This window comes from Caretta caretta, chromosome 9, assembly GCF_965140235.1.
Source record: "Caretta caretta isolate rCarCar2 chromosome 9, rCarCar1.hap1, whole genome shotgun sequence".
Taxonomy (NCBI): Eukaryota; Metazoa; Chordata; order Testudines; family Cheloniidae; genus Caretta; species Caretta caretta.
Window position 1 is genome coordinate 4,541,137 of NC_134214.1, and position 15,185 is coordinate 4,556,321.

A 15,185-nucleotide genomic window follows, 5' to 3' on the forward strand; every position below is an offset into this window, starting at 1 on the left:
CGAGCAGAGAACCCCGGACAGCGCCCACTGCTCCTCAAAGGCGTCAAGGGAGTCAGTGGACGCCGCCCAGAAGAACCCTGCTTGGAGGCGTGAACGGACAGAGGATTGGAAATAGGCCCCACAGATACAGGAGACTCCATCGGCCAACCTCCTCACCCTGGTTTTATAGATGGCCACTTTAGCCAGGGCCAGGAGGAGGTTGACCAGGAGGTCCCGCGACTTAGTGGGGCCACGGACAGGAAGTGCATAGATAAGGAGGTGAGGGGAATAGTGCAACCAAAATCTTAACAAAATATTCGTGAGGAGCCGGAATAGGGGCTGCAGCCTGGCGCACTCTAGGTATATGTGCGCCAGGGTTTCTCTCACGCCGCAAAAGGGGCAGGTGTCCGGGACTGGGGTGAACCGCGCCAAGTACACGCCCATGCTCACGGCCCCGTGAAGGAGCCGCCAACTGATATCCCCGGTGGGCCTCAGGACTAAGGTGGAATAGAGGCTGGCCCACCGGGGCTCCTCACCCTCTAGAGGTGGCAGGAGGTCCCGCCCCTTTGTGTCAGGGCGGGACGCGAGGGTGAGGACATGAGGGGTGTGGAGCACGAGCGTGTATTACAACAGAGTAGTAGAAGGCAGATATACTGACCACTGGATTAGCAGTTTTCTGTTCCCTGACTGATCAGAGCAGGGGCTGCTCCAGGCTAATGAGAACGCCTGACTCCAATTAACCTGCAAAGAGTCAGGTGAGGCCATTCAGTTAATGTGAACACCTGACTCTAATTAAGGTCCTTCTGCTGCTATAAAAGGGCTCACTCCAGTCAGGCTGAGGAGAGCCAGGGTGTCAGAGGACAGAAAGTGCGGCCGAAGGGCTAAGTAATGAAGACACCCTCAAGTCATCAGTAAGGGAGCCATAAGGTAAGGGCGAAGAAGAGAGAAGCAGGAGGGCTGTGGGGAAGTGGCCCAGGGAAATGTAGCAACTCTGGCAGTGAAAGGTTGGCTGCCAACAGCTGCTGCCATTAGGGTCCCTGGGCTGGAACCCGGAGTAGACCCCCCGAACCCGCCACTACAGAAACCCCTCATGGGAGGGGAAGACAAGCCCCTGTCAGGACAGGAGGCTAAACTATTATGGAATAAGCCTGTAGGGACAACAAAGACTGTGGGAGTTCTCTCACCAACCTCCTTGCTGGCTTAAGATGAAAAGGGCTCAGTAGACTGTAACCCTGGTCCTAGAGAGAGAAGGGCTACGTGGAGGGTTGCAGTGAGCCTCTGAAGCTAGCATAAACCCCCTGGCAGCGCGGGACCCACGGGGACAAGGTTGGAGCTCTGCCACGCTATTTTAAATGAAAGGCAAGAACAACACGCTGTGGATGAGCAATGATGAACACTTTATAACATGCCATACGCCTGCCTGCCCCCCCTGCAGAGCAATCTCACATGGCTCTCATGCACACATTATGATGTACATCACCCTAGCGAGGGATCAGAGCCGCATTGCACTAGCTGCTGGACACCCCCAAAGGAGAGAGAGACAGTTCCTAGCTTAAAGCAGCAGAGAGTCCGGGTTCCAAAAGGACAGAGACAGTGGAGGACAGACGGGCTTGTAGTTAACTATTTGTATTACCATTGCACACAGGAGCCTAGTCACGGACAAGGACCTTATTGTGTTAAGCGCTGTCCATGCACGGGAAAAAAAAAAAAAGACGGTCCTGCCCCGAGGAGCTGATAATCTAAGGATAACACAAGAGACAACAGATGCATAAAGAGATGGGGGAGTGCAAGGAAACCATGAGATGATATTGGTCAACATGATGGGCACCACACTGGGACTGAGATGGGCTAGATTCTGTTCCTGGTTCTGTGTGACCCTGGGCAAGTCAAGTCACTGAACCTCTCTGGGCCTCAGTTCCCATCTGTAAAATAGGGATAACAATCCACCCTTCCCCCCAACCCTTGGCTGTTTGCACTGGGAGTTCTTTGGGGCAGGGACTGTCTCTCACTGTGTTTGCTCAGCACAACGGGGTCCAATATCAGTGTGGGCTTTGGGTGCTACTGGAATAATAACAAAGGGGGAGAAACACAGGTGGTTTGGTGAGAGGAGGAGGAGGCTACAGTAAAAACAAGCCCATGGGAGTGCCTGGAGCACTTGGCATGGCTCGCCTCCTTACTGGGTGGGAAATCCATTAGAGGACACGTGGTAGTTTAACACTGTAAGAAAGCAGCTTGTTCCTGACCATTTCATTGTACTTCTGTGACAGAGAGAACATCTGCCTCCAAAATTTCTAATTTTAGGGCCTTCCTGAACAGGTAGCCTGTTTCCTCTTGTTTTTTCCTACCCCCCCCCTCCCCCCAGATGTTCTGGTTTAACTTGGATTTAAACTTGGAGAGTGGTCAGTTTAGATGAGCTATTACCAGCAGGAGAGTGAGTTTGTGTGTGTATGGGGGTGGGGGGGATGTGAGAAAACCTGGATTTATGCAGGAAATAGCCCGACTTGATTATGTAAAGAGTTGTCACTTTGGATGGGCTAGCACCAGCAGGAGAGTGAATTTGTGTGGGGGGGTGGAGGGTGAGAAAACCTGGATTTGTGCTGGAAATGGCCCACCTGTTGATCACTTTAGATAAGCTATTACCAGCAGGACAGTGGGGTGGGAGGAGGTATTGTTTCATATTCTCTGTGTATATATAAAGTCTGCTGCAGTTTCCACGGTATGCATCTGATGAAGTGAGCTGAAGCTCACGAAAGCTCATGCTCAAATAAATTGGTTAGTCTCTAAGGTGCCACAAGTACTCCTTTTCTTTTTTCCTGAACAGTGTGTCCAAATCATTGCCTGGCACTTATTTTATTTTAAATTTGTAAAATGCTCCTAATTATAAAATGCTGTAAGAGCAAACAGAGGGTCCATGGCTTAGTAAGAGAACAGAGCTTCCCTGGAAAGCAATCCGCTTGTCCACAGCCGCACCCCCTGCAGCCGGGGCAAAAGATTCGGTCTCTGTCAAACCGGCCCGGAAGGGATTTGCAGAGTCAAGGGCTCCCCAGCAATGAAAACGTGCCTCCCCCTGGTATTTCCATCTTTCTGCAGGAGGTCTGTGTCGGGGCGACCAGAGCCTGGGACGGGGGCAGGTTTAAACACTAAAGGAAATGATCTAAACAAACAAACAGCTCTCAGGGCTCATAGCTCCAAGAAGTATGGTCTGCTGCACGGGACGGTGGGGGTGTTATGCTGCACTGTGCAGGGTGCACAAGCCAGGGGAAAGTATGCTGCTCCTGTTAAAAGGAACCACATCTCTCTCCACCTTGAAACATGCTAGCCTGTGCTAGAAGGAATCTGGAACTAGCTGGATAGCACCGCCTCCTCCCAACCTGTACCAGAGCTCTAGCAGGCAGGGAGAGGATTTAATTTGGGAGTGTATGCATTTTGCTACACATTCCCCCTGCTTTGTCTCTAAAGGCAGCCCGCAGACAGACCTACCTTCTGGAAAGGCAGGGTCCGGCCCTTCTCATGCCTGTGGAAATAAGGATTTTCAGTGGGATGTCCAAGCACATCCTGCTGCATTGCAAACAGCTTGATCTCATTATCCTTAAACCACCCCTAATTGATAGGTGTCCAGTCTGGCTTTGAAAATCCCCAGCCAAGGTGATCCCATCATCACTCTTGGCAAGGCACCGTATTATGAAGTTTTCCATCACATTCTCCTGGCATTTTCCCTGCTGCAGCTTCTGCACATGGACAGCTTGTTCTGTCCTTGTTGGCTAATGAGTATAATTGGTCCTTGTCCTCTCTCTAATGACCCACATGCTCCTCTATAGAGGAGTTACCACATATTACTCTCATCTCCCCCACAGTCTCTTTTTTTATAGCCACACATTCGAAAGGAGACTATTTACTTTAAAAAGAAAAGGGAAAAATACTCTTTTCATTTTGTCTAGGGACAAATATTCACTTGATCTCTTCCCCTCCCCCTCTTCCGAGCTGTCAGATGACTGGGAAGGGCAAGATGGGATCAACAAACTTTCCTAGCGCTGAACAAACATGCAAAGGTTCATAGGGGTAGGGGCTGGCACAGTGAGTATTACCCACTCCATTTTTGCACCCCCTGGACTCTGGAGCTGCTGGAGGACCCTGGAGTTAACCAGAGTAGCTCCAGAGGCTGCTCTGTCTTATATCCTGGCTGCAACTGTTCTGCCAGCCCTTCAGGATTGTCCTGGAATCTCCAGGAATTCTAGATTAATCGGGAATTAAAGATTACGTCATGTGATGAAACCACCAGGAATACATCCCACCAAAACTGGCAAACCGAGCAACTGCTGTGTACTAGTGTAACCCATGCTGACTTGGTGTGACACTCTGTCCCCCACCCCCAGTGGTGGCTGGGCCAACGATGGATGCTGCTGAACCCGCTCCAGCCTTAGCTAACAGGGCTGGGTTTTGTAGATTCTGACGTCGCAGGTTCAATTCCCAGTGCTGACAATCCACTCAGGGGCATCATGTTACCCTAGCAGCAGAAGGCAGCAGCTCCTAAGATAGGGCGTACAGAATAATGCTGATCTCAATTACACTCTTGGAGGACAAACACATTCCATGATTTAAGGAGTGCACGATTTTATATGTCACTTTGAATTCAAACTCTTTGGGAAAACATGCATAATAGTCTTAACGATCCCATTGAGCAGTTTAAATTCAAATTGCGGCGCACTCGCAACACCACACTGGCAACACTTTCCATAAATTACTCTCAAATTCAATATGTCGCTTGACAAAAACAAGAATAAAGGGCTTAAAAAAATCACAAAACATTCTTTAAATTATAGCTTCTCTTTTCTTGTCCCATTTAAATTGTTACGCTGTTGCTAAATTAGTGCTGAAATATCTACATACATGATTCAGAATTCTTTTTAAAAATAGATGTAATTTTTCAGTGGGGATTGACCTCAGACTTTAGATCTGTGCACGCTAACGTTACTTCACAGGCCTCCCCCCCTCACACACACACACACACATCCGATGAAGTGAGCTGTAGCTCACGAAAGCTTATGCTCAAATAAATTGGTTAGTCTCTAAGGTGCCACGAGTCCTCCTTTTCTTTTTGCGGATACAGATTAACACGGCTGCTGCTCTGGACACTCTGTCTGTCTGTCTCTCAGAAGCAATCAGCACTGATCTAACTTCTCCCATCCAAATTAATGGGAGTTTTACCATTGATTTCAATGGGAGCAGATTCAGAGTCCAAGGCCAGAAGAAACCACCAGACCATCAAGCGTGACCTCCTGCAAAAAAATCACCAACGCTCTCAGCGCAGGCCCCACTGTGCTATGCAAACATATTGCAGGAGACAGAGCCACTTACAATCTAAATGGACAAGACAGACAAATGGCGGGGGAAAGGGAGTATTATTATTCCATTTTTTACCACTGGGGAACTGAGGCACAGAAAGATTAGGGTAACACTTTCAAAACCACACTCATCTAATACACCTTAAGAGTTCAAGGCCCACTGAAAATTAATGGGACAGTCTCCTCAGTGACTTACAAGCTTTTAAATAGTTTTTTTATCTTAAATGATTTCTCCAGGGAAGTTGATGCCACCAGGAGAGAGAAAAGTTGACAACACAGAAAGAGAAAATAGAGAAGCCTGCAGCTGAAGCAGGAATCGAACCCAAATTTCCGGAGTCTTGGCCTGGTGCTGAAATACAGCACCATTTGACTTCCCTAGTTCTAAGTGGAGTTGTTAAAAATGGAAGGGCAGCTCTGGCTCACGATAACTTTGCTCTTTTGTTATTTCACCACCCATTGCTTCCAGCCCCCTAAGTTTTGATGTTCTTCTCTGAGGTCCCTCTGCTTTAACTACTGAATATTTCCGGTTTGCCTGAAGAATTCTTTACGCTTTCTCCCATCCTCTTCCCCAAGGGACCCAGCCAGCTCCATCAGGGCCTGATACTTGGTGACCTTGACACTCATACAACATGGGGGAAAACCTGGGAGGGTACTCAACATCTTATTGCTGGCAGTGGCAATGACAGGTGCTCAGCGTCTCTCAGGACTTGGCCCTACAGATTGTTTATCACTGACTGTTACAACACGGGGAGTGACTGCCCAGAAGCAGGGATGAAGAATGGAAGGAAATTTCCATGTCCCAGAGAAAGTCATCAGGACATCAAAAAACACTCCCATTTGCAAAACAGCAGCATCCCCTGCCAGACCAGTATGTCTGGTTAACCTTGCGTTCAGTCCTTATGGTAATACGGTAGTTGGAAAGGAGACAGCTGGCATGGCTTTAACATCTTGCTCTTCAATCTTTTATGACAATGTTTGCAATATTACGCTTAACCTCTTCTTTATACAAAGCCCAATACAAAAACTTCCCCCAAATACCGAGCAAGCAAACCAAAGGCTTTTGACAGTAAAATTTCTCTGTAAGGGGGAGAAAGTATATGAACATTGACAACAGATTGTAGCCGCGCTACATGGCTCACATATTGGAGGATCTAGTTAGATTGGAGACATATTGTCACATTTTAGGGATTAGATTGACTGTAGTAGTGATAGGGGGTGACACATCTGCCCAACGTTAACACTTCGCTTATCTCAACTGCTTTTTACTGACCGCAAGTGTCTTGATGGAGGGAGGTTGATGATGTTTTAGGAATAAAATGAATAATACTGAGCAAAAGCATGAGCAACAGAATTAAAAATGCATTTGTAGGATTTAGCCTTTGCAATGCAATTGTTGTCAGTCTGTATTAAATGCTCTTGTTTGGGTGCTTAAAAGTTAGGAACTAATTCTGGGATCAAACTCAAGTTCTCAACACCAGGTGGCATTTTTGTTCAGAGATGGGGATAAGGAATTGTTTCAAGGGGTGAGTGACTGCAGTAGGTTTTGGACCTGACCCTGTTTGAGCATTTTGTGTTAAGAGGAGCAATGATAAATAAAACCAGAGAGATACTTTTGCAGGCTTTGATCATCAATATTGACCAGTAGCACAGTCAAGGGTAAACGCAGGTAACTGGAGTTTACCAACTTCTCACTGGGGGAATATGTACTTTAATTTAGGTTAGTTTACTCACTTCCTTTTTTTAACACCAGATCACTGATATTGACTAATGAAACATAATTTCTGTTGCAACCTTAACTATGGCTTCACTACTGCTCCACCAACACAAGAGTAACCTCGGAAACAGAGAAAACATTTGCCAATTTTTAATTGTTCAAAAACTTTCATTTTATTTGCCTGTGGCCTGACTGCAGACGTGCATGGTGCAGTCACTCAGAGCAAACTATCAGAAGAGCCAACAGTTCCTGGTCTATAAATCTGGATGAGGCAAACACCATTTTGTCTTCTTTCATACCAGAGAGGCAGCATGTTTAGTGGTTTGAGTATTGGAACAGAAGCCAAGAATTCCTGGGGCTGGAACCTCAGGTGGCGTAAATTGGGGTAGCTCTACTGAGCTATGCCCATTTATGCCCGCTGAGAATTTGGCCTCTACTTTCTAAGCCTGGTTCAGTCACGTATTTGCTGTACAGCCATGGGCACGTCCTTCGGGCCCTAACACAGCAGAGCACATAGCTTGAAACTGACTTTCAAGGAGACTTGGACTCTGGAGTCGCTTTTGAAATGGCACGTAGGCTCTGAAGGCAGCTCGGCATGTTTTGAAAATACATGCTTATGTGCCATTTCAGACAATGGGACTTAAGTATATGCCTAAGAGCTTTGCTGAATCAGGTGTCAAACCCTTGGCTCCAGTTTCCCCATCTGGATGTTTAAAATCACTGCCCCTATTTATGTAATGCTATGGGTATGTAACTCCACTACTGTTGTTTTCACATCAGCAAGAGACCGGATTCCCAGGGGTGTTTCGTGCCAGGCCTTTAAGCTTCTTTATTTGTGGCTTGTGTAGGTGAATATTTAAAGAACACTTTTTTTTTGCCTAATCATTTCAAAGAAGCTATAAAAATTAAAAGTTTATCCTTTCCTCTGTGGTCAAAGCTGTAGTGTGGAATTTACTATTGCAGACGCAGCCAAGCAATTATCATTGCTTTATCCCTTAAAAAGATAGAAGATAAATTTGAAAGAAGATGAGGAACAGAATCCTTCTGTATTTTTCCTCTCATCCTTTTATCTCCCAACGTAGGAAGTTTACTGAACCGTCGCCAACAATTCACTCAGGCTAATGAAGTGTATAAGTAATGGGATTAAATAATCTCAACCCATTATTACAGTGGCTAATGCAGATGTTCTCCCAAACTAAAGCAGATGCGCAGTGAAGAAATCATGCCTGATTTAAAAAAAAAAAAAAGTATTAACCGACTAGCAGATCCCAGCCCGAAGTCAATGAGACATTTAGCTCCAGCGATATAAAACACTTGGTGCAATGCATTATGACACACCTCGCAATGAACTACGGTCTCCTCCCAAGGGCCAACACATGTGCCACAAAATTAACCTTAAAAATTTGATGGCACAATAATTTTAATGCTAACATTAAAAGGAGAAATGGTTTAAAAGCACATATTCAATCAAAAAATCATTTACTTTTTAAGAGCCAATTAACAGGGACCATCCACCATTGCCACTGTAAATAAGGCAGCATCAATCCTCCATTATTGCATTCAACACTTTAGCAATAATCCCACTGCAAAGGACACGTAGCAATGGCAAGGAATCATGAGGCACTGTTACCATGCTCTGAAGTAGTAATGATAATAAATAATAAAAAGTGATGAAAGAATGTAACTGAGGAATTAAAGCTTTTAGCAAGTAACAAATGGGATTCAGATTCCGGGTGTCATGAAGGCCTGATTCTGGGAAGTGTCCAACCCTCATTTCCCCCTGATATCAGTGTGAATGCAGAGTGTTCAGCATTTCACAGGAGGCACTCAGCTCCTTGCAGAACAGGCTCCTCAGCTTGTAAAGGAAACTCGAAGTTAGAGACTTAGTTACCATGGCTGTAGCCTCACCTTGCAATTAAGTGAGAATAAATATAACCGAGCAATGTTTGACAAAAGCCAGTGATGAGAGAAAGGGTTCTAGGAATTAGAGAGAAATCTACACAGGGCTGATTCAGTGATCTCCACAGAATTTTTCAGCGATATTCTGCAGCTTTACTTATTCTAAATACAGAGATTTTAACTATTTTTTTCACCCAAACCGTCAAAATACCAGGGCACGGTAAATGCAGATACTTTAATGGTGAAACATCAAAAGGCATCTGGATACAAAAGCCCTTGAAATTGATGGATGGACTCCTACTGATTTGAAAGGGCAATGGATGGGGCCTAAAGTTTGGATGCTGTTCGGCAGCTTTTATCATCCTGTGGGGTTGCAAAATTACATTGGGATCCTTCAGTCTCACCCCTCCTTCAGTGGGAGTTTTGAGGACACAAGGACTTCAGCATCAGGACTCTTACAGTGGAAAGCTTTTGGGAACAGGGTTTTCTCCTAAGAGTGCTGTTACTTCTGTTCCCAGTCAGGCTAAGTTTATCACAAGAAAAACCTCTCTCTCTTTTGGCACGTTTGTTTCAAGGCTTGGATGGAAACCAGAAATCATGCGCAAGAGGGAAAGGGGGTGGGAAATTAAACTTTTTCTGAACATCATGGATGGGTCTGTTTCTACTCTATCTAAGTTGAGTTGCTCACCCTTAACTGTAAGGCAATGCTGCAATCTACAGTAGAGAGGGGAGTATCCACAGATGTCTAAACTCTGCTGGTTTGTGTTCATGTTGAAAATGAGCCTCGGCACTTACAATGTAGCAGGGTTCACAATACGCTTTCTTCTCCACCGCGTAGAAAGGCTGGCCTCTGAGCTTGTTGCCACATGTCATGCAGGTAAAACATTCCACGTGGAACACTTGGTCCATGGCGGTGCATCCAGTGCCTTCCCCGACAACATTCTCACCGCAACGGGAACAGCGGCCTGGGGGGAAGAGAGGAGAAGAGACATCATAATCATCGCAAAGTCATGAATATGGGGGCTCCAGGTGCTATCTTGAGGTACAATGTCACCACATGGTCATGTACAATTCCTGCCCTCAGCCGCCAAGAACAATCTCATGCCTAGGAAAGATTTGCACACTCTGGAGGATCAGATGGCTCTGGGGCTGGACCCCAGGCTCTGGTGCCTTTCACTTGTATGTCATTACATCGAATGCAGCCCATACCAATGGGGACGTACACTCGCCACCTATGGGAGGCCATCTGGTGGTCTACGTGAGCAGTCTCAATGCAGCTCCCTGCATTCTCACAACAGGAACTGCCAACGCAGTGAGCACCATTGGTGGGGGTTGCAGCAAAGAAATGAAGGACTGAATGGCTAGGGAGATTGCAACACCAATCTCTCACGCTGCGGGCTTACCGTTCTACAGAAATGGACAAATACAGGGGGCACACACAGAGACAAGACAGGGCAGGCACGGACGACGGACCAGGCTTGGAGAGGCTGATGTAGAAGTGCTTTGTGGGACACAAAGGGGGAGGGGGGGGAAGGGAGGGAGGGAGTGAAGGGGGAGGGAGGCTGAGTGAAGTTGCTTAGCTCACGGGAAAGGGCACTTCCGAAAAGAAGCCTGTGGCACAGAAGCTGCAAAGGGAAAGGTGGGAGTACTCAACGCAGTGAAAAGCACAGCTCCGAGGGACATCGCTCATTTCAGTCCCGCTCTGATGTTCCACACTGCTGATTACTGATGTTCCACACCGCTAGCACTCAGCATTGATAATGATTTAGCTCAGACATGCAGAATTATGGAACAGAGACAGTGCCAGGTTCTCAGCTGGGGAAAATCAGCATAATTCCACAGAGCTCAACAGAGCAATAACGATTTACAGTAGGGTGACCAGACATCCCAATATAATCGAGACCGTCCCAATATTAGGGGCTTTGTCATACATAGGCAACTATACCCCCCCCCCCCCCCCACAAAAGTGTCCTGGTTTTTCACACTTGCTATGTGGTCACCCTAATTTACAGAAGCTTAGGTTTCTACGCCACTAGAGGAGGAGATTTCATGGACATATCTAGTTTTCTGAATGAATAATTTCTGTGTCTCTCATTTTGGGTCTTGTCGGACATTACTATTTATCATCTGTATTACCATAGCACCTAGAGAACACAGTCACAGACCAGGACCTCATGGTGCTAGGCACTGTACAAACATAGAACAAAATCACGGTCCTCGTCCCAAAAGGTTTCCAATTTAAATACAAGACAAGAGACGACAGGTGGGGGAGCAGAAGGGAACAGTGGGACGATATCGCATCACGCGTTTGGGACTTGGCAGATGGAGCGGGACGGTTGCTAGGGAAGCGAAGGCTACGCAAAGAGAGCAGGATGATGGCCAGGAGATAGCTGTCCAAATGGTATCACACATTCAACTGAAAGATGGCCTTTCAAATAATTCAATAACCCAGCCACAAAACGTGCACTAATTTAGTGGTGTATCTGTGTGTATCTGCCTTAAAAATAAAAACGTCTGTAAAGCTTAAAAGAAACCCAAACAAACAAAAAAACCCCCAGCCTGCTCAATTGTCCAGGTGGCTGAACTGTGATACTGCTGTGCATGGAACCGATGATGACATTAATACCCAGGTGCTTACAGCTTCTTCACTGCCTGTCCCAAACTTATGCATGCTGCTGCCGTACAGTAACGGCTGTTGTGCTGGGCAAGCCCGTTTCAGCAGCAAGTAAAGGCATTTCAGTCCATAACGTGCGGAAGGCACTTTACGACCCTCCAGGATGAGGGGGAAGGTGATGTTTGAGATCTCTTAGGAGAGCTTGGAACGGAACCCAAATCATTCTTATTTGTGAAGTTGCATCAGTGTGGTTGGCACTGTAAGGGACACATAATACAGACCCTGCCGCAAAGAGCTTACACGCTGAGCAACCCGGTGGGAATACTCTAAGTCAGAGAGCAGATAGGAGCACGCTAAGAAGCCCAGCTGCAGGGATGTGACGGGGTGGGGGAGACCCTGTCCCGTGTGCTACTGAATGGGCCCAGGACCCCTGGCTTCCGTGGTCCGGGACGCCAGTGCTTCCTGGGCAGGAGCCAGTAAGGAGCATCCTTCCGCTCCAGCAGTCAGCCCAGACTAAGCCGGGCTGCTCCCTCTTATACTGCTACACCTGGAGCATGCCCGGTAGGGACGTGGGGGCGTGGCTTCCTCTGCCCACAGTGTGGAGTTAACCCTTCCCCGGCCAGTGCGGGGTGAGTTCACCCCGTCACAGGGGAATAAATAGACTTTTTTGCTTAAAGCTTAGCTTTGTAGATCATTCACGCTTGATGTCCTGATTCACAGCCCCGTGCTCTAGCCACTTCGCTATGCTTCCTCTTACATGGATGTCCCTTGCCGTACTGGGAGAGGAGTAATTTAGGGTGAGAAAGCGGTGGAAAAGTTTCCTAACAGCGACCATGCAGCAGTCTCGCTGCAGCAACGAGACAGATGAAATGGACTAAAAGGTCTTTTTCATCTATGACATGACAGAGCCCCCCCATTTCCCTCCCTTCTCCGGGTGGACAAGGCCAAGAGTGCTCAGTGGTCTCATCCAAAGCACTTACGCAGCATTGCTGTAATAAGAAGTGACGCCTGGGGAGCAGTTAATATCTCTCCATATAAAACATGAAATTGAAAGCCATGAGTGTATTGCTTCACACACTGTTCTTCCGGGGGAGTATTCTTCAGGAGAATTTAACCTCCCTTGTGTGCCGTTCTGTGATCATCCGGTATCGTTTTTATGGGGCACTTGGACCCAGAGTAATGTAACCTCTGTGCAAACACGTCTCAGTTTCCTTTGTTAACATGTGAATGGAACATCCAGCAACCAATTCCTTCCCCCCCCACTTCCATTCATCATTCAGCCAGTTCCCATGCACTGGAATATACCTCTTTCTCTGGCTAGCGCGTCACTTTCAAGCTATTTGCAGACTACTTTTCCGAGCCACTTCTGTTTACTTGTGTGCCAAAATACAGATTTAGGATTCCAGCTCTAGGCCCCCATGCCTGAAATCACTGGCCACCTCTGGGCCTGGTTTTGACCAAAGCTGAATACCTGTAGCCCCTGGGAAGTCAATGGAACTGCACGCGCTGAATATCATTCAGCCTATGGCCTGTTTTTTGCTGAAACCTCTAGGGCACAATCAGCCTCTGAGAAGAAAAAACACAATCCACGTGACAGATAATGCACTCTCTCCCATTGTGGCTGCAAAGAATGGAGGTATATTTTCCTGCAGGCCAATCACACAAGACCATTGTTAATTGTGAACACATCTGTGGCTAGATTCAGCTCAAATTAAAGACCCCATGTTTCCTTTCTCACTATTTCCCCGCTGCCTGCAGCAGACTAGTTAATGTCTGTACCTGAGACCAAGTAGCATTACTTCTCATGAAAGGCTAGGCACACAGAACTCGGGAGAACAAACAGATTGCACACGATTACAAAAATACCCTATGAGGAAAATAGTGGGTGGCATATTACAACGGCAACCCAGAGCAATGTGACCCAGTTGCTTCCGACAGAGGCAAAGACACAGAGAGCCCTTTAAAGGCAGCTTAAAGACAAATGACAAAATTAACATTCAACTTCACCAAGATGGGTCTTTGCAGCGTCACCATTTTCTTTCCCCCCTTTTAGCTTTCTTTTCCCCAGCGCTGATGAAATGGGTTGTATTGGCAGCCACTCCTGGAGTTCTCCAATGCACACGGCAGATGCAGCACCAGCAGGGCATGCTTCCCCCATGGTGCCCCAGCCAGCGGGCCTCAGGGACAGGTTTTAGGGGGAGTTCAATCTGTGTCGGCTGAGAGTTCTCTGAGGAGCTGCCAGGAGCGGGTACCACCACGGCTGATAGTTTCATAGTGGAAACTGGTGGACAGCAATAGCCCCAGACTTTTCTTCTGTAACTTTCCTAACTGAACCCAAGTCAGGTCTCAGTTACATAAAACTTCGGAGTATTATGACCTGGGTCCAGGGAGGTGGAGGGAAGCCCCAGTTGAGCCTCATCCCCTGTCCCTACTACGGCTGGGAAAGCTCTTCTGGAAGCTGCGGCTTTCTCACCTCCCCCATAACCTGACATGACTGAGGGAGAAGCCCACTCGGGTCCCTGTGCGCTTCTTCCCCAGTTACGGGAAGTCTTTTCCTTTGGCCAGTGTGAGTGGGAGGAACACTAGAACACAACCAAAAAGAAAAGGAGGACTTGTGGCACCTTAGAGACTAACCAATTTATTTGAGCATGAGCTTTCGTGAGCTACAGCTCACTTCATCAGATGTATCTGATGAAGTGAGCTGTAGCTCACGAAAGCTCATGCTCAAATAAATTGGTTAGTCTCTAAGGTGCCACAAGTCCTCCTTTTCTTTTTGCGAATACAGACTAACACGGCTGTTCCTCTAGAACACAACCGTAACCAATCACCACAATGAAACGACCCGACACTCAGTCCTTCTTTTAAATAGGCTCTATTGTTGTCTAGAACACATCCGAGCAGTTCTAGCATGGTAAGGGAGGGAGGGCATAGCACCCTTCTGCCATGAAGCCAGTATGACCTTGTGCTCTTGGACCAATATCTCTGCACTTCCATTCCCCATCTGTAAAATGGAGCTAACACAACATTTGGCTCTTATCTATTTAGACGGTAAGTTCTTTGGGGGCAGTGAGAGTCTCTCATTGTGGGTACAGCACTCAGCCAAAACCATATAAAGAGCAGTAATAATAATGAGTAGAAAACACATGGACCTTCACCCACAAAACGCTTTAAATTCATGCATTCAAAGAAATGCCGATAGACTGTAGAGTATACCACAGTTAATCAAAACAAGGTCACATCCCCTGCTGCTTATTGATTACACTTAAATTTCCCTCGATCAACCCAATGTCCTCCCTGGTTTTCATTGCTGCTGGGATACAAACGAGAAGAAATAGAATACATTGCCTTTACCAAAGTGTATTACAGTATTTTTCATATGTAAATACATTGCACCAAATATCAAGCTAAAAGCTCCCCTGGCATTCTCAAGACCCTGGTATATTCCCCAGTGCTATTTTTCTAATCATCTCTGCTTAGGAGTTCTCCAGCAAGTGTGTTTTAGGAATTCATGACACATCTTCCTTTTGGACAGTTTTGAATCAGCTGGCAATGGATGTGGAAAAATCATTATTCCTAATGAAGAAATATTGACGCGAAAACAGCATTTGGAGGGCAACGTTGACCATAAGTCAACAAA

General features: G+C 46.8%; 1 protein-coding gene across 6 annotated transcripts in view; it reads right to left on the minus strand.

The window, feature by feature from the left end:
* Nucleotides 1-15,185, minus strand: part of LPP (LIM domain containing preferred translocation partner in lipoma) — a 444,094-nt gene that overhangs the window by 68,038 nt on the left and 360,871 nt on the right. For all 6 annotated transcript variants that reach the window (XM_048863294.2, XM_048863299.2, XM_048863293.2 and 3 more), the window contains one exon: nt 9,730-9,899. In XM_048863294.2, the coding sequence (XP_048719251.1) occupies nt 9,730-9,899 (170 nt within the window). The remainder of the gene's footprint in view (nt 1-9,729; nt 9,900-15,185) is intronic.